We start from the raw sequence: 20,017 nt of genomic DNA on the forward strand, positions 1-20,017 counted from the left end.
CTCCACAAAATGTGTACTTTCCTGCTTTAGAGCCCACCAGTAATCACCTTTTAGACGTTTTGGTGCGTGAATGAGTTGCCCCCGTTGGGATTAATAAGGCTGGATTTAATTGAAGTGAAAAGGCAGCAGGGATATTAAATATAAAAGCCTCTGCGGGGCTGCTGACAGACCTAAAGAAGAAAAGTATTATGCACATATGTGCTTCACATTGGCCTTAATGGTAAAGTAGTAGTATTCGCTTGTAGTAGTGATCAGTTTCTCTGCTGCTGTTGAGATGAATGCCGCTCAAGTGCATTTTTCTTGAGTAACTACTTCATAATACATTTATGTGAATGGTAACAGAATATAAAGACAGAGGAAAGTTATTTTTTGCTTTTAATTCAACCAAATCAGATGTAAACCCTGTCTCCTAAAAATCCTGTTAATATACCACTACTGAGTGAAAATAATACTGCAAGGATTCTGTTTATTATCAACATAATAAAATACATTGAATTTAGAGTCACTTTGATGCTTTTAGGTTGTAGCAGGTTCTTTAAAAGTGGATGTTATTTTGTATGTTGAAGTGTTTGCAGATGGAAAAGAAAATGCACAACGATGGTTCAGACGGAGGGACAAATGAAAGGACAGAAAGAGACAAATACACCTCGGAGCAAATCGTTAAACCACAGAAGAGAACAGCAGTCACTGGGAAAGATCATGAACTTGGTTACATGCTGAAAAGTCAACACTGATGCTAAGGACGAGACGGGTCACGGCGATATTTAAACAAAATCGGATTTTAATTAAAGATTCTGTAGCCTAAAGACAGGCAAGACATCCACCCACCAGTTCACAAGTTTATTGAATGTCAGCTGGTTTTCATCATTTGATTAACTGCATATTTATGAGAGAATTTACACGACCAAAATCGAAAGCATTTATAAAAAGCAGATGCATTATTTGCTTATCGTGTGGCCATGTTTTATGAAGGCACTTAAAGGGGCACTCCACTTATTTTACATACAGTATTTGACATCAGCAGGGTGAGCTAAACTTCAGCCTCGGAGACTCTAAATTGGTAATCGAAAACCTGCGTTTCAAACCAGGGGAGTGAGTCTGAAAGGCATTTAATGGGCAGGAAGGGTCTAAAGAGAAGATGCTATCGAGCTGCATTATGGGAGATGTAGGATGCAGCATTTTAGAGCTTGTCTAATAATAATAAATAAATAAATTTGTTGTAAGTGAGCTGCACTAAGGAACTGTACATGTATAATTTAAGGCTATTAGTGTGACTATTACCAGAGAAACTAAACATGATCAGTTTATCACATTCAAAATGTGAGCAGTTTGCTCATTTCTCTTAGCTTGGCTGGATGTTGCTGGATCTCTCATTTCCCTGCCTACGTCGACATGAATAACATCAGAGCTGGCACGTCTTTGCTTTTAATTCAATTCATTTACATGAGGGGTAAAAAAAAATCAAACATACATGCATATGTTATTAAGAGCGAGCGATCTGATTGGCTGACTGCCTCTTCTCACTAGCCTTTCTTCATCTCATCCCCCACCGGTCTTGTTTCGAGGAATCCAGCAGAAGGACACCACAGCTTTGTCTTTATGATAATGTGGCCACGAGATGAAAATCTAACCCGCCTGCGTTTCCACTGTTATGATGTATGAGAGCTTTTATCTGCATTACACAGAAAAAAACTGCTTTATTCTAATGCAGTTAACACATCGAGTAGGTAAAACCACACTAGAACACTACAGGAACATAATGTGACTTAAATACTGACAATTTGCAGCATACTCCTAGAAATTAGGGTTTTTCCTGAAGGGCTCAGGTTCTAGACAGAACCATTTGCTTCTGAAGAACCCTTTTTTTGAAGAAAGGGTTTGTCAAGAGTTCTTTGTAAGACTAGGGGCTAGAGTTCAAGAATTGTTGAAACACTTGAAGGCACCTTTAGAAGGTGGAAAGGTTCTAGATTGAACCTTCAGGGAGGGATCTTTGTGTAACCATTACACCGATCTCTAATAGGGGATTTTGGATGAAACCTTCCACAGATTGTTCTTATTATAACCCTTTAAGTTGGGTTCTAGTTAGCACTCTCTAACAGGGTTCCAAGAGGAACCTTTATAGTTATAGTTAGGATCTTTTTCCTTCTAAGAGTGTAGAGTTTATGAGGTATGTGCTTTGTTTTAATGACCTGCATTTATATTCTAATTCTACTTACACTCACTTGTTTAAAATGGCTCATAATGAGGCAGCAGCTATTTAAATAACAGCTGCATAAATCCTCTTGTCGCACGCTGCACCTACAGAGTTGTAATCTTTTGATGCAGTTGAACTGTGCATCTGCAGCACAAACACAAGAATTTATCAGCAGCGTGACTTTATTAACTGTAGCTACTGAAATACCGAGGCTTAACCAAAAAACCCCCACCTTGCAGCAAAATACGAGCTCTGCACGGGCCTGTCTGGAACGAACACTCGTCTATCTTTTGTCACTTTATTTGGAAATAAAGCCATGTGCTGAAATTTCAGCGAGCGACGTCTCAAGGCAATTTGTCCCTCAGCAGAAGCTTGCTCCTTCACCTAAGCTACAAAAAAACCACAGATAACAACAAACAGAAAGTGCAAAATATTGAGTTTCAGTCCTTTTTGCACATCAAAGCTGCAAAATCCTTTCTTCTCCAATGCATCTTTTGGGATTGCCGGAGATTTAATAAGGGAAATCAATAAGAAACCGGGGCTTTTACCTGGATTCACCTCATCAGTGTACTTGTGTCCCTCGTATTTTGTTCATCCGCTGTGCATTTTTCTGATTCTATCAAGGGATTTTGGAACAAGGGAGTGAGTCACGAGCAGTAAAAACAGATGTACACTCGATTTACAGAAGCAAGAAGAGGCAAATGAAAAAAAAATCTGATCTACACTATTTTCTCTTCTGTGTTAATGAGTCAAGAGCAGGTGAAAAAGGTTTTGACAGGTTAATTCAGTGGAGGAAGTTTTTTAATGTTGCATTTAGAGAATAAACTTGAAATGTTGAAATAGTATTTCAACTTTGATCTCAGCATTTCAACTTTATTCTTGACATTTTGACTTTCTCCTCAAAATGCAAAATAAAAAAAATCTGCCTCCTCTGATTTATTTTACTTTTTGGATGCCTGGAAATATAACCTGAAAATTCAACTTTACTCTCAACATTTCGCTTTTATTGTCACTTTTATCACCGTTACCTTGCCCTAAAATTGGAAAAATATTTTGCCAGGTGAAGAAAAAAAACAAAGTTTGTTGTCGTAGTACTCATTTCAGCCACATGGGGCTGAAAGTGCACCACTGTCCCAAGTTCCAAACAGGAATTAAAGCATTCATCTTTTCTTCTAAACCAAAAGTGTTGTGTGTTAGAAAGTTATGTAGCATTACTGTCATGTGTTTCTATTGGCTAGAAATCTGCTGTTCACTTTCAAACACATTTTTTTTCACCTGCAAAAACCTTTTTTTCCCCAACCTGAAAGGCTGTCCTGGCAAAAACCTTTGTTCCACTTGTTCTTCAGTCACAAACACAGGAGACAAAAACAATTTAGATCAGCTTTGGATCACCACTTGGCTCTCAGGGCGTCTGTATGATCCTGTGCTTTAAGATGATCTGTATCAGGCGACCAGCAGGCCGGTGTTAGCACATTTAAGCTTAGGGCTACTCATTTCCTGAGTTCACAGGGTTGTGCTGCTTCATATTTTGTCGCACTTCCAACTCCTGTTAAATCATTCAGGACCTGTTCGTCACCTTGCACGAGAAACATAAACCATCCATCCTTCGGTGCCTTCTGGAAGTTCTGCTCTAACCTCTCTCTGAGCCACGAAACAAAAAATAATTAGCATTTCCAAGGTTTCATGTGCCCAGACTGAGAACAAACTCAAAATATATACCTGGATGACTGTCTTTGGATGAATTATATATTATTCCATGAGTGAAATTTGGGGTAAAACTTCTGTCATTGAGGTACTTAACTTTGATTTCATTGGCCTTCAATCAAATATAGATGAGAACGAGAGTAGTAAAATTTTGAACAAAGTGCAGTGTGAATGCCAGATGCTGAAAAACTGATGCTAAACTGCACTGCTGGCTTTGAAAATTGAAATATACCAATAATTTCTGAAAGATGTGTAAAATTTTAAGGTGTGTTAAAAAGTTGATGTTAAAAACCAATAATAAAAATATTGTTTTTTTTTTTTTTTCTACAAGGACATATGTGGTGAATGCTGCTTTTCAGCATCCAGCATTCACACAAACTGTACTCCTGGCTGTAAAAGCTGAATAATACCTACAATTTATGAAAGATTTGTAATATTTTAAGGTTTGTTAAAAAGCTGGCGCTAAGATACAAACATAATATTTTTTCTAGAAGAACATATGTTATGAATGCTGCTTTTCAGCATCCAGCATTCACACCAAATAAGTTCGTAATGACGTGACGGAGTATAATACAATATTTATATTTAAATTATATCTCTATTTTAAGGCCTCGAGTACGGCACAGTGGAACATTATAGTGTCCAATCATGGTCTAAATGCTGTTTCACTGTTTTTATAACATGAACAGTAAATTGTCAATTTTAAAAGCCATTTCACGTCGGCACCAAATCACCCTCAAATAGCCAGACTAGATGTTTACCAACTTCAGTGGAGTTTTTCAGTGGGCGAGATCATGAATGTAAAACAGTAGCCCTGCGTGATACTGTACCTAATAAGCCCAAATATTGCAATTGGCCAGAGGGGGTTCCCCTTTGGTTGATTGGTGGATGCTGAAGTTCCTGCACAGTGGAGCCAATTTCATGTCCCATTAGCTTCATGCAAACCCAGATAGGACTTATGTTCAGATGGGGAGGTTTTCTCAACATATGGGAAGGTCTTGCCGCTCGCTGTTTGCTCCCTCTCAAGTGTGGATGATCAAGGGAATCACGACGCGTTCACTGAACCAACATATCAGTACAGTTTGTCATTAAAAGTTGATACACTGGGGACTGGCGGAGACTAACGGGAGCCGGAAGTAACAGTTGAAGTGCCAGAATACAACTCACTCTTTACTCTTCTGTTCTGTTTTCTGTTGATGCTGTTTGATGTTTTTACTCATCGCACTCTTGTGCAACATATGTCACGAGACGAGCCCCCGCCATTTTTTACACTACTGAGTCTATTTTTCTCTGGTGTGTTAAGGGAAGTGTAATCTCCACAGGCAGCTGATCACATCGCTGACATGTCCCACTGACTACATGTTGTTAACTTATTAATTATATCCATAATAATTAATCAAAGTCCCCAGTTTCACTTTGGGCATATAGAGCTATGCAGAGTGAGGGAAGTTAAATAATTGAACCGTAGGATGTTTTCTTGCTGGGGCAAGTTGGAGGCTCAATCATTTCAATTATTTAATGGTGGGGTTTCTGAATTTGTAGTAAATACATGAACACATGTGGCACTTGAAAGTGAATTTCAAGTATCAAATGCCTAAAACAAACACATCAAATGATTCATGAACTAGCAACAAAAAGCATTTTTTTCAAGTTAGAAAGGATTCGTAGACGTGTAGAAATAAACTACCTGAAGAACTGAAGGCAAAATAACAGGAAAACTACACAGTCATCATGAAAAATATAAAAGACAAAGTTGCAAATTTAGTGAGTAAAATTTGGTTTGTCCAAGACTTTTGCCAAAGTTTAGGCACCAAAACTGCTTGGTTAGGTTTTGGAAAGCATCATTGTTTGGCTGAAAGGTCAATTGTGTAAGATTTACAGGAATTTACTGACAGACGCGGATGTGTAGTGATGAAATAATCCATTTGCATCTATGAAGTGGTTGAGTGCTAATTTGAGCTACAATAGCTGATGGGCTGTCAGATATATTGTTTTAGTTTAAAATGCTAGCGTTACTTTTGAATTGAAATACTGAATAAAAACATTTTTTTATGCGTAACACAGAGGCTACATGATAACAAGTTTGTCACCCCTGCTGACAGCACAGCTGGTCATGAGGACTGTGAGACACCATGACGGTGTGGCTGGAACAGACAGACACCTCAGTGGCGCCTGTTCACATCAGGTGCTGATGTCTCACATCTGATTTGAATTCATAGTTACAACAAAAGAAAGAAAAAATAGCAACAGAGACACAGTCACAGCAAAACAGTGTGACTTTGGCTAATATGACAGACTTGTTTTTTAAAAAATATATCTTGTCCAGTGGTAAAGTATTCAGATCCTCTGTGTAAGAAAAAGTGCAGGCCAGTATCACTACCAGAGTCCTGCACTGACAATGTTACTCAAAATAAAGGATGTAAGTATAATCAGGAAAATGTATATAGAGTAGGCTATAAAAAGTAAAATTACTCAAAAGTACTCAGAACATGTCCCCTTTGACTTTTCTAGGACTCCATCTAATGATTATTACCGTTATGATTATTTTCATTAAGGATTACTCTGCTGATTATCTTCTCTATTATTCGATTGCTTGTAATCCAAAAAAAAAAAAAAAAAAAAAACTATAATTGATCAAAAATGAATGTAAATTATTTAAATAATTAAAAGGAAAAGGCAAATCATGACATTTGAGACACTGGAACTGTGAAATGTTGGCATAAAAATGTTGTAAGCTGATTAATTGACTGATCATACTAGCTAATGCAGGGGTTTTTGTTTTAGTTTGCTTTTTTTATTTCTGAGTAATAACTGTCATAACTAAATTAAAAATGGGTGAATAAATCTGTTGAGAGACTGAACTTTTTTATTAAAAAAAAAAAAAGAAAGAAAGACAAAAAATGTGGCGGCTCTATGAGGCCCCTCTCACCCCTTACAAAAGGTGCACAATGGTTTAGTCCACCCCTGCAGGAGGACTTCTTAGGCCCAGTATTTGTGTGCAAAAATCTTATTTTCTTTTAAATAACTAAGAAGTAAAATTAATTGGTTCCATAATATTACTCTGGAGTAGAAGTATACAGTTGAAGAAGTACTTGCACACATCTGTACTCCTTCCTTGAGTAAAGGTACAGTACTTAGTTACATTCCACCACTGGTTTTAACAGTGTCATAAATGTAGTTAAAGAGAGTCAAAATCAAAGCTAATCAGGATGAAGATTTTCTCTCAAATGCTAAAGAAAATACAGTAATGGACCCTCATTATTTTCTGCTTCTTGTGCTTTCACTGCAACAAGCCTCATCACACACACACACACACACACACACACACACACACACACACACACACACTCTGTCTCACAGGTTACATATAAAACAATGTTTGGAACACAAAAGCAAACAGAAATGCTGCTGGGTCTTGACAAGCCTCTTTGATTTAATGCTGCAGGAGCCGGCAACTGTGTGCACCTCATGGTGGGCTGCGGAGATATCAGTGTGTGTATGCAGATCTGTACATTTGTAATCTGTGAGCTTCTAAGTGACGCCCAAGCACAGCAGGGGCAACCTGTTCTTTTCCTCCGCTGACGTTAATTAAGCAGGAGGCCATCTACGCCGGGCCATAAAGGCTGGATACGATCCCTGTTTGCACAGAGATAAATTAGGTGGTCCTGGGTCTGAACCACAGCAGGTCCTCGGGGTGTTTGTTTGCACTCTTATCTCTATCTTTATATTTATATTTATACTTTCAGCAAGCATTTTTTTATCACAGCTGACTCCAGGATCTTACAGTGAGCGTAAGAAGTCAAGGACGCTTGGACGGAGCTGCTGATGGACATTTTGGCTCGAGGACCCGATCAGCACGTGTGCATGTGAGAGATGGAGGGAAACTCTTCTCCAAGGCCAAACAGATGCGATTTTTTTCCAACACCATTCACAAAGACAGGTATGCTCTCTACCCAAGCCTCTCACTTCTCCAGACACCAGCTTTTTGTTTGTTCTGGAGTTAAGATGGAGTGCTTCAAAATCACACTTAATTAAATGTCAGATGCCTGAGACTGCCGGTGTGGAATTTTAAATTTAAGTGCTCTCTACGTGTCAATAACACAAACTGTTTTGTCTCCTAAAACGTCTGCATAATCAAGAAGAGTGTCTGTATCTCCATGATGATGAGTGCTTTTATTTATTTATTTTTTTACCAGCATGACAAAGGGGGTAAAAATGCTCTTGCATGCATAATAAAATGCAATGCAGGACAAAACGTTAAAGCAGTAATTATCGTGGATGACTGACCAAAGCAGTTATAATCCAGCAGTTTTAATTCATTTACTGTGCCTTTAACTTCATTTTCTGCAACGCAACAACCAAAAACTGAATCCTTAATGTGTACATGTGAAAAATTAGCCTGATCTTGCTGTGACAGGAACACATCACCGCTAATTTTACTGAAATTCACTGTATAAAAAAACAAAAAAAAAACCAAATCAATGAAAAGGTAATTATTAAAGGAATGGCTTTAGAACATAAAAAAAACACTTGGCTGGGGTTAGCAGTGGCAGCATGCTCATTTTAAGCTTAAATGTATTTCTCAGCTGAATAAATGAATAATTCTGACACTTTGCACACTTTGAAATGCTTCTTCTTCCTTTTTAGACAAATTCCAATTTGAATTCTCCTCACTTGTTGTGTCAGGAAATATAAACTATGACGATATCGCAGCTATTCTGCATATTCCTCATTTTTTTGGATATATTTGTGTCAAAACTTCAAGACTGCTGGGTGGGCGTTGCCATGGCAGCTACTTGTGAACCAGGGTTGCACGGAGACGCTCTCTCAACGAGCTAACACAGCACTGGTTATGTGCGATTCCAACCTGCGGCCCGTTCGCTGACTGTCATTGCCTCTTTGTTGTGGCAGTTGGAATTAAAGCGATTTCAAAGCCATTCTCACCCCCGAGTCAACCAACATCTCTGTCAGCACCCCTCGCCATCTCTACTGATCTCATACTGATCCACCCTTCAGCATCTGTATGAGACGCTGCCAGAAAGCCTTCTTCACATGTGGTTGATGTTGTGAAACGGTTGCAGTTTGGTTAGACCGATGGGTTTAGGAAAAGATTATGGTTTGGGTTAAACCACGGTTTTGGAGGTAGGCTTATGTAACATTTATCAGCAAATGAGGCGTGAACCCTGGCTTCCTGGTTGAAAGACCTGTGCCTGTTTGACCGATCTACCCACCTCACCTCCTCCATATGCTGCCTCTCTTGCTCTCAACATGGGCTTGAGAACAGGCTGTGATTTTGCAAACAATTTCTAGTGCTCAACCGAAGAGCTACTGCACCAATCAAACTGCAGCACCTACAGTAAATTCAAACCCCCTGGAGGACAGTAATGTAGGAGGCTCTATCACTGCAGATAAACAGAAAAAAAAGTCAACACAAACATCATGAATATACTTTACATGCTGATTTCTTAGCAAGCAGTTCACTAAAGTTCAAGTCTGCAGATAGTGACACTAATGAAGGTGAAGTCAAGTAAACAGATGAATCCTGGAGGCTGCAGCTTGTTTCATCTTTAGGGCCTGAGGCAGCTGTGGCTGAGTAAACACAGTTTCTTTCTTTCTTTTACAATATTAAACCACACATTGCTAGTGGACAGACAACGGTGTGGTAGTGCTTACTGTATAAACCGGCAGACGTCTAGATATAATTATCAAATTGCAACTCCAAGTATTGATTTTTTTGTTCAGCGTCTGACACTTTTGTAGAAATGCTTCTTTATCTTTCTATCACTGCGGGATACAGGAGCCTCAGCTATAATCTGGCATTCTGTTTTATATTTCCTGCCATGAGTCATCACAGTATGAAGACACTCAAAAGCCTGGTCTACTCCACGTCAAATCTGTCACCGAGCCTCTCTTCTAACCCCTAAAGTAAACAGCAAAATGTTCACTGACGAACCCGTCCCGCATCACCTAAACATGTCACTGTCACTGTGCCATAACACTGCATCATAATGAGACATTATTTGCTTTAGCCACTGAACAAATGCAATTTGGAGCAAAACGGGAAGTGAAACTTTGTTCAACAAGAACCAAAAGCTGAATATCAGCACAAAACTCTTCTAATAACGGTAAATTAACTTCTAGTGAAGATCAAACTCCTGTATGAGGCTGTCTGTCCCTCAGGTGCTTGCTGGGAGGCTACTGAAGGGCGAGACAGAAGCGCAAATCTATTCCTGGATCCATCAGCGAGGGAAGGACAGCGCTGTCGGGGGCTGCAGCCGCCCCCGTCCCCCGGCTGCAATGAACCATAGAGGAAACATCCTCTTACCATTTTAAATAATGCCTGATAAAAATAAATCGAACGGTTTCTGTTCAAGTGTTTATGGATGCATCATTCTTTTGTGGTTATTTTTGCAACGGTCAAATCTAACTGAAATAAACTTTAAAAAACACATTAAGGAAAAAACAACATGCTGTGTTTACTTTCTTTATAACTGCAGATGGTTATTGTATGTTTCATTGTGATGAGAAATAAAATCCTCATACATTCAGATGTGCTGACCCCCATCTCATACCTCATACAACCCTCAACTATGCCTTTAAAAAAATACATTTATTTGTGAATTTTGACGTTTTAATTGCTTAAACGTGCAATTTTGATTTTCCTTATTTAAACATATGAAAAATTAATTTATTTTTATTACATAACACTTTATACTTGTGCAATACATCATTATTTCTGTGCTGCACAGCCCACAGCTCTGTAAACCTGTCCAGAATTGAGGTGCCAGTCTTTTACCATCTGTCCACTGACATCACAGCACACAGTCAAGAACTGACACTTAACACCGAAAAACTGGAAGTGAGGATTGACTTTTGAAGTCAATGGGGCCACTGCAAACACCTCCGAGTCTTTCAACTTTTCCTGAGGCGAGTGCGCAGCCCAGCGCGCCCCGACTGATCTTGGCACAATTCGACAGATTCATAATAGAAAGACGCCCTCAGATCCTCCATCATCCGCCGGTCCGGCTCTGCCTTTCGAGTTAAAACCGCACTGCTGAGAGGGCACTTGGCCGCTGGCCGCTCCCTGCGAGGCTCCAGCACCACATTGAGGTGAGAAAACGGCCAGCGAAGACTGTCCAACCTGAAACTTGTGTCACACTTTATTTTACAGTACACGAAGATGGAACAAACTGTACTTTATATCAAAGTAGATGGAAACCAGAAACAATATGCTATTAATGACAGAGTATTAGACCTTCATTAGATGGTCATTAGGGACACATTACAATAGAACTGTATTGCAAACTAAAGTGAAACCACATACCTAATACTACTACTGTCCCTAATTACACTTTAACAAAGTCTAATAGGGGTCTAACTGAAAAATATGACACTTTAGTCTAATAAGAGTCCAATAAAGGGTCTAAATACCATCTAACAAGAACATATTACATCTAGTTTTTGTTTAGTCTAATCCAAAATAAAGGTTGTTATGTCTTATTAGTGTACTGTAAAATAAAGTGTACACACTCCACTACACACTCCTCAGCCTGCATCCTCCAGACACAAACAACTTCTGATCTGTGCCACTTATAACCCTCCTAATTTAAAGTTCAACTCACGCTATTTATCACTGTGTGCACTCTTATCGATATCATTGATACTGCTGCGCTGGTCTTTACAACTTATTACCCCGCAGCACCTTCAGACTCGCACTATTGACATCTCGCAAACTCAGTAGGAGTGTCTGAGCTTTGCATTATCTCGGGCGTTATCTCATTATGTTCACCGTCAGCTTGGTGGTAGTGCTGTGGCTCACTGTGCGGACGGCTCCTGCTTTACTTCATTCTCTTCGCACCAGCTCAAAGAAAAATTCAATTTTTATACAACCAGAGTCGTGTTTTTGCAGTTGTGACCATCACTCCTGCCTCAGTTATGAAACCAATTTCTCTGCAGAGATGCAGAGACACCCGTTGTAACAGTGCCACGATACAGTCTAACAAGAGTTCACACAACCAGAAAGGTGTTACTGCTGTGCTGATTGGTTTTAGTCTTTATTTTTATACCCTGACAGCTGCAGAAGTAGCACCTGGAGTACAAGTACTCCGGGTTGAGAAGAACTGTTCTAAAACAGGTATTCTGAGGTGAAACCTAAAAATGAACATTTGTTGTTTAAGTCTATTAAAATGAACCATTGTGCTGTCCAACTGCACGCACATGTGACCGCTATATTGACTGATAAATGAAGAAGAAAACCATAAAAACTAACCATAGACTGCACAGGTTGTTTAATTTGAATAACTGTTAAAGGCCTCATTAGTTAAACTATCCAGCATTTCACTGAAAAATTAGCCCCACATTAGATAACAGTGTCAAAAAATTCATATAAATTTGTACAGAATCATCTTGCAACCTATTGGACGGGTTTCAACTATCAGGTTGGGAGTAAGAGCTTAAGATAATATGATTAAAAGATTATTTTACAACTTGGGTCTTATTTTCATAGTTTTAGTCATTGTTTTTTATCAGTTATGATGGCACAGTATTGCAAATCAAATGTGCATTTATCACAGTGACAGTCATGATGGACTAGGATGCTACAAATCTGTAACGGAAAGCCTGAGCTACAAACCGTGGGTGAGGGGTTTAAAATATGTGAACATTTAGCATTCAGGCACATCCTCACAAGAAACAACTGAGTTGCATTATAGGAAATGTAGGATGCAGTGTTTTGAACCTTTCTGTGGATAAAAAACTTGGATATCTCTGCCTCTGCTGCAGTGATTTGGACCATTCTCTTTTATATTTGTCTCCTGCTGAGTGCTTAACTTAATGAAAGTGCAACGAGTATTGCATCTTTTGCTTTTCGTTTTTAAATTTTACATGAACTTTACTTTAATTTTGTCTTGCTTCGTTTGGCTTTACTCTGTTGCTTTATTTCCCCGGGTATCCTGCTCTTGTAATGTCTGTCAAAGCGCGCTGTAAACTCTTCTTTTAATGGTTCTACATTAATAAAACTAAGACAAAATTTCTGGAGTATCCATTTAATGTGGTATACACAACTCCATTTTCAAGTTGTGTCCATGTAGCTCTATCTCACCAACAAAGCTGCAGGGCAAAAATCATAAACGACATGAATGATGGACAAAACCCTCGTAATAAGACCCAGATTGTAAAAGAAATATATGCACCATTCTCGCCATACGCCATACTGTATGTCTGCGACCGAGCTTTGTATTTGTGATGAGACTGTACTAAATTACCAGCTCTAATAAAGCCATAAAGAAGCTGCAGTAGTAACATGGAGCTTCACACAGCCTGTAAACGCCTGCATGAGCTGCTGCTACAGCGGCTGCTCCAACATAAAGCCGAGGCACATCCTGCATGCTGTCTAGGCAGGTAGTCACTCAGCCCCCAGCACTGTGAGCTTAGTGACTCAGCAAAAGTCAAACCCCTCCTCTTCCTCCTCCTCTTCTCTTTCTCCGTGCCCTCTCTGTGCATCCCAGACACTAGGCTGGCACGCTGACAGCTTTAACACAAAAATGGCACCGCTGAGGCCAATGAATCACACTCTGTGGGTGCCGTCTCACAAAACCCTGCTTTGGCTAGCACCCTGCATAAAATAGAACTGGGACTAAATCTGAAAATCGATTGTACTATGAATTTCTCGGGGGAAGGCTTTGAAATTGCATGCTGTCTGATGAGAGGGAAAGTATGCGTTTGCTTGTCTAGACAGACATGCAGTAATACAAGACTATTTACGTGCATAAATACGACATAAATACACCATTACAGACACAAACATGGTAACACAAAAAGCTCAGATTTAATGCATGCACACATCATGAATGTACACACACGTAGAATGCATGCAAAAGAGAAAACTTCAAAGGTGAACTCACAGCACATTGTATGAAACGCACTGATGTTAGTGAAGAAGACATAATCAAAGACATACTGTGGCTGAAAGGGTGGTTGGGCGGCTGTTGTAGGTGTACCTACAGTGAACGGTAAAAATAAGTCTCCTTTTCTCATTTTTTCTCTCATTCACAGCAAATAAGAGGATTCTAGGTTCTATATGACATGAAGAGTGTCAACGTTCTGCCCGCATCTACTCGAGAGGTGACAGTAAATCTGGCAAAATGATTGAGAGCACAAAGACAGGAAAAAATGGCAGCAATTTGTGACACTTTTAAAAAAGAAATAGGTTAAAATCCTTGACAAAATGGGAAATTTTTCTCAATTTCTCATGCTGGTTTACGGAAGCCCTAAGTCCAATTTAAATTGTTTTCTCTCTTGTGTTATGACTTAAAAGGCTAGTTCTGATGATCTGAAGAGTGACAGTGTGTCAGTTTATTTCCTACAGTAGATGGTGGTTCCCAGTTTGGAGAAGCATCATGGAAGCTAAGCAATGTTGTGTTTTTGCTCTGGACAGGGTCAGCAGAAAAATGTATTTTAGCCACTTGCGTATGTTATATTTTCACCACTTCATCTTGCAGACAGACAGTGTTTTCCAATAAGCGAAATATCATGCCATCTCATTCAACCAGACTCCACTGGCAAAATCAGCAATTTTACCTCACAGAACAAGGGAGTTGCTCGCCTACCGCTGACGCGATCTGTTAGTTTATTTGTGTTATTTTGCAACTTTGGTGAATCTAGATGAACATAAAAGTGACACAATAACACTAACAAACAAAGCAATCAAGGGAGCAGTAGACCAGCAACTCCATGCTCTGCAAGGTAGTATTACCGTTTTTGCCAATGAAGTTTGGTGGGATTGGAAAGAGCAGTATTTGGCCTGTAAAACTGCTGTTTCCTGCCAGAAAAGGCTGTCTGACAGCAAAGTAAAGCAATGAAAAAATTCTAAATATAGTGTACAGTGTCTTGATTTTTTTAGGTGGGCCTGTTTTTAAGTGGTTGAAATAAGTTTTGCTGCTGACCTCGTCCACAGCAGTACATGGCTTAGCTTCTGCGTAGGTACTTTCATCTTTGAAATCAAGTGGAAAAAAATGTTTTGGCAGGAGTATTTATTTATTGGAGAGGATAATTTTTCTAAGTGTTTGTGTTTGTCTAAGATAGTGCTAAAAGCATTCATCTTCTAAGTGAGTGAGTGAGTTTTAGTTTAGTTGTTCCACGGACATGAGAGTTATGTTTTTCATTATTTTTTAGATACAAAAAAAGAACTTAGAAAAAATATTGTAGCAAAACCTTTTTTCACCTGTTCTCAAGTAATTAACACAAGAGAGAAAACAACTGAGACACGACTTAGAAATTGGATCAGCAGAATTGTTTCCTCGCTTGCCCCTCAGGGCTTCCGTACTGGTTATGTAACATTTTAGAACAAATTTCTTGACATCTTTGTAGGTATTTGAATTCATCCATTCAGGTCTTTGAGTTCATTGTTGCACAAAATTATTCAGCAAAAACAGGAGCTGCCAGAATGACCCACAAGCATCAAGATACACCCACAGCAGATGCTCCCTCTGCAAGCATGAATGACCTGGTGACTGACAAACACTGATACATCCCAGCTGTTACCATAGAAATCAAAACCTCTGACTGAAGGAGTTAAAGTACCTGAAGACAAAACAATAAAAAGAAAGAAAAGAGACACTCACAGGTAGGCAGCCTTGCCCTCCTCGATTTCTTTGCCCTTGCCGCTGGTGGCTGTTTTCTTGCTGCACAGCGTGCGCGTGATGCACATCAGCAGGCCGCAGTGGCGCAGGAAGAAGCAGCTGACGTCCACGAGCACGAGGAGCAGCAGCAGCGCTCCCAGGCCGAGGCCCACCACCGCCCCCAGCCCCAGGCCGCTGAACAGGGATTCTGCTAAGGCAGTGAAACACACACGCAGACACACACACACACAGCACGCAACAAGGAAAATACTGTTAGCAATTTGGGTTCATACACTTATACTCTAAGCCACACACACAGGTCAGGGTCAGGTGGTCAGCAGCATCATCGGGGGTTCACTGTCTCACCCAAGGACGTGTCCTCAGGTCGGATGCCTGCTGAGACGAGACGTGACCTCCGAGCCTCCTCGCTACACCCCCCTTAAATCCATCCTTGGAGGCTGTAACAGTACTGTACAGTTTGAGGCCAGAGAGCTACAGAGCTGTACCAGACAAGAGCACGCTCACCCCAAAAACTTTACTTTCAAAAGCACTCGAAGGTCAATGAATTCCTCTGGAGCCAGCTGGACAGTTTCCAACACCTAGATAAGTCCTAATCCACAATGCCTCGACTCCACGCAATCCTCGGCGGAGGATCTCGATTATTAGCGTGATTCCACCAAATCTCCCCCAAAACAAATCAATTTCAGCCCTACAATCTTTTTCTATATACAGCCGATGGAATATAAGTTTCAAAGACTTAAACAAATGAGAAAAAGGAGGTCGACGGCACTCAGGAGCAGGTGGAAAAGGCTCGACTTGGTGATTTATTTGTAATATGAGAAGCTTTGCAGCTTCCTATCTGTTTAAGAACTTAGAAAATACAGTAGTCTTTCGACAAAACTGATCCAAGAGCTTTTTCCAGGCTTGAAACTACAGAACAAAACCTTTCTTTCTTCTGTATTTGCCCTCGAGCTCTGCATCTACATTCTCTATCATGTGCCAAGTGTCTCTGGTTCCACAGGTGCAGAAGTCAGTGTTCACACTGCAGCACAACCACACTGCAGCTCAGGTGCACTCCTAGAAACAAGGGGAGGTTCTACCCAGAATATTTTGCTTATAAAGAACCCTATTTTGAAGAAAGCATTCTGTGTAAGACTTAGGTTTCCATTAAGAACCCTTTCATTCATGAAATGGGTTCATTCTTTTGATAATGGTCCTTTGTACCATAATATAAAATAATTCTCTGTATGGGTGCTACATAAAACCCTTGGAATATAAAAGATTTCCCAGCAGAATCCCTTGAGTGGGTTCTAATTGAAAGCCTTGGAATATGAAAAGGTTCTCTGTAGAACCCAGTGTGGTCTAGATAAAACCTTTGGAAGCTTAATGGTTTCTCAGCAGGGCCCCCTGGGTGGTGTAGTTTTATTCTTCCTATAGTTCTTACATATTCATATTTAGTGCCTGTCTCTCTGATGAGACCAACCACTGTCCACTGATCATCAGAAATCTTTTGTTGCGTCGTGATGAGAGCCCAGTCGTCTCTGTGAGGTCACAACCTCAGTCGCTCTCCTCTCTTAGTCTTTTATCACTGTAATAGCAGCCTGTTGATCCAGGAGGGCCAAACATCACCTTTGCATCATAACACAAGAGTCGTATTGAGCCTGTGCAAATTCACTTGCAGACGGAGTTACACTTCGGGTCTCTCAGATGAACTCCCGCTGAGTTAGCATCCAGTACACATTTTGGTTCTGTAAGCCTTCCTTCCTGCCTTCCTGTAAATTAGCATTCTGATCATGCATTCATTTCCTGTAAATCTGTATATAAACATGACGCCATGTTGTGAGGCTGATCAACTCATCTTCAGCCACCAAAGAATCTGGACCTGAGAGGATGTATTTCTTCTACAGTGGGTTATAAAAAGGTTCTCAGTGGAACCTTTCTACCTCAGAAGGTGGAAAGGTTTTAGATAGAACCCCAAAAGAGGTTTCTTGATGGGACCACTGCACTATAGAGGGGTTCTGGGTGAAGATGGTTCTAGGTAGAACTCTATGAAAGCTGTATAAAAGGGGGCAAACTGAAGAACCCTTTATGGTTAACAGCTTTATTTGTAAGAGTGTTGCAAGCATCAGCACTCTGTGTCTGCTGGGTTCCTTTTTATTCCGTAGTTTGCAGCTCTGAACAGATTAATGTGGGAAGCAAAGCGGGAATTTTCAGCTAAAAGTTGAAAATACTTTCTCCCAGATCGGTCAGCACTCTGCGCTCTAAAACACACCGAGCTCTCAGCTCAGTCGGGAACAAGCAGCGGGGCCCGCTTTCAATTGAAAGTAATGAGAAAATGAAGGCAGTGCAGCAAAGAGAGGCTCCCAGCGGGCACAGCTGAATAGAGTTGTGCCCTTAAGTGATTCTGGGGTTGAGCAAACTGAACATCCACTGTAGGATCAGTGTTGACAGCTGGAGGTCAGACCTTGCCAGGAGTAATCAGCGATGGAAGAGTGAGAGTGAATGAACTTTCCTACTTAGAAATGCTCTTGTATGGGTGTTCAGTCGCCTGTGAGTTAAAAACGGGGATCAGACATTAATATGAATGTGTAAGCATCCAGAGATGGTCGAGTGGTGAAGTCTGGCACTTCTGAGTTAAAAAAAAAAAAAAAAAGCCCTCGGTGAGCGAGGAGTGAATGTTACCAGAGCTTTCTCTCTCCTGTCTCCTCTCTCCTGTGTGACCAAACATAAAGCGGACGTGAGCTGAATGCAGTAACCTTCACTCTGCTTTTCCACATTCCCACCTACATACTGTGTATTTGCGAGAAACGTGGAGTTTCAAACGTGCGGCTGGGAGGAAAACACGGAGGGGGTTTGATAGCTCGTTTTGGACGGTGTCCAACTGATCCCTTGCTGAAATTTGACAAGGCCCGGGACCTTTCTGTCTGGAGTTTCCCTCGGGTGCTCCGGCTTCCTGCCGCAGTCCAAAGACGCTCAGGTTAATAGGTTAATTTGTGACTCCAAATTGCCCCTTGCTGCGAATGCGAGTGTGAACGGTTGTTTGTCTGGTTGATGAAGCCTTGTCCGCCCAGAGGAAACTCATTCCGTCCGCTTGTATAGACAATCTCATTCTTTCAATCACTACCCAAGGGCACAGGAAGAGGGCACTGAAATTAAATAACACAAAATAAACAGTAAAATACTTTTACTGTACCATGTTTGTGCTTCTGTGAATCAGCTTTGGTACCACTTAGACCAATTCTGCCTATCTGATAACAAACTCCAGGGAGCTATAGTAGCTTTGATAAGGGACTGACATCATGACTCTAATCAAAAAGATTCAGGAGAATTAAATATTTAAACTCCACGGGGACACCCACTCATTCAGAGGCTCAGTTTTAAAGCTACAGTGAAGATACTGGTATATAAAACTAGAAGAGCGTGGTAACGGCCATCATTAACCTCAATCATAATGTTCTAAGCCCTTATAGACTCTAAACTTCCAAAAAAATCTAACAGGCGGCTAAAAGAAATGTTTATTACAGATTTATGATTAGGAAAACTTGACTTGAGTGCATCTCAAAAATATCTTCAGGTCCCCGGCTTTCAGATGATGTGTACCACCTCTAAGTGGCATATGTTGTTGACCTGCTGTCTCCTCCTAAAGATCCCCTAACCTCCTTCAAAGAGACAAAAATGGGTCTTAAGTGGGGAAAGGGTCACTTTAAGGCTTGTATGGTTTAATAATACACTTCCAAAAACGTTCTATATCCATGCAAAGACACATCGAGGTTTTGGAACAAGACGTGCCGCGACCCAGCTGTCTTTTTTCAGAGAATATTTCAGGAAGATGATGCCAAGACGCATTCTGCACGTGTGACTTTTCAGTAGAAGAGTTCAGGTCCCAGACTGACCTGCCTGCAGTCCAGACCCGTCTCCCAGCTGAAAATGTGTGGTGCATTTTGGAGCACGAAATATGACAACAGAGACCCCAGACTGTTGGGCGAGTGAAGTCATATATCGAGTACGAATTTCACTTTCAAAACAACAACTAGTGTCCTCAGTTCCCAAATATTCCCCACACACTGGCAAACATGTGCCATCTTGTTTGAAACATGTTGCAGGATTTGCAAATCATTGCATTCTGTTTTTTATTTGTTTTACACAACGTTTTTGGAATCAGGGTTGCATAATAAGACTCTGGACAACGATACAGTGAAGCTGTTTGAGAACATGCTTGGATTAAAGCTGAGAGTCAACACTTTCCAACCTCACAGTCATCGTTTCATTTTAAATCCAGTGTGCCAGAGTGCTGAGCCAAAACAACAAAACTGTGCGAATTTCCAAACGCCCATGCTCCACGCTGGAAGTTGTCACAGCGTGTCACAACCCAAATGACTCTCATGTCGGTGACTTTGTTCTTGACTTAGAGCTGAGACTGCAGACAACGGAGGCTGGCAGCGACTCAAAGCACAGAGACACAAACAGGAGACGGAGGGAGACAGAGAACCTTGTGGCAAAA

The 20,017-nt window shown here is 40.5% G+C and overlaps 1 protein-coding gene across 4 annotated transcripts in view; it reads right to left on the bottom strand.

The window, feature by feature from the left end:
* Window positions 1-20,017, bottom strand: part of ncam2a (neural cell adhesion molecule 2a) — a 356,551-nt gene that overhangs the window by 1,254 nt on the left and 335,280 nt on the right. The window contains exons 16-17 of one of the 4 annotated variants that reach the window (XM_084713913.1): window positions 15,520-15,727; window positions 13,857-13,896 (exon numbers count right to left, since the gene is read on the bottom strand). In XM_084713913.1, the coding sequence (XP_084570039.1) occupies window positions 13,857-13,896; window positions 15,520-15,727 (248 nt within the window). Of the gene's footprint in view, window positions 1-13,800; window positions 13,897-15,519; window positions 15,728-20,017 lie in introns of all 4 variants that reach the window. The other 3 variants (XM_084713914.1, XM_084713912.1, XM_084713911.1) reach the window with 3 other exon arrangements.

Source organism: Lutjanus erythropterus, chromosome 24 (genome assembly GCF_056507025.1).
Source record: "Lutjanus erythropterus isolate fLutEry1 chromosome 24, fLutEry1.hap2, whole genome shotgun sequence".
NCBI classification, from domain to species: Eukaryota; Metazoa; Chordata; class Actinopteri; order Lutjaniformes; family Lutjanidae; genus Lutjanus; species Lutjanus erythropterus.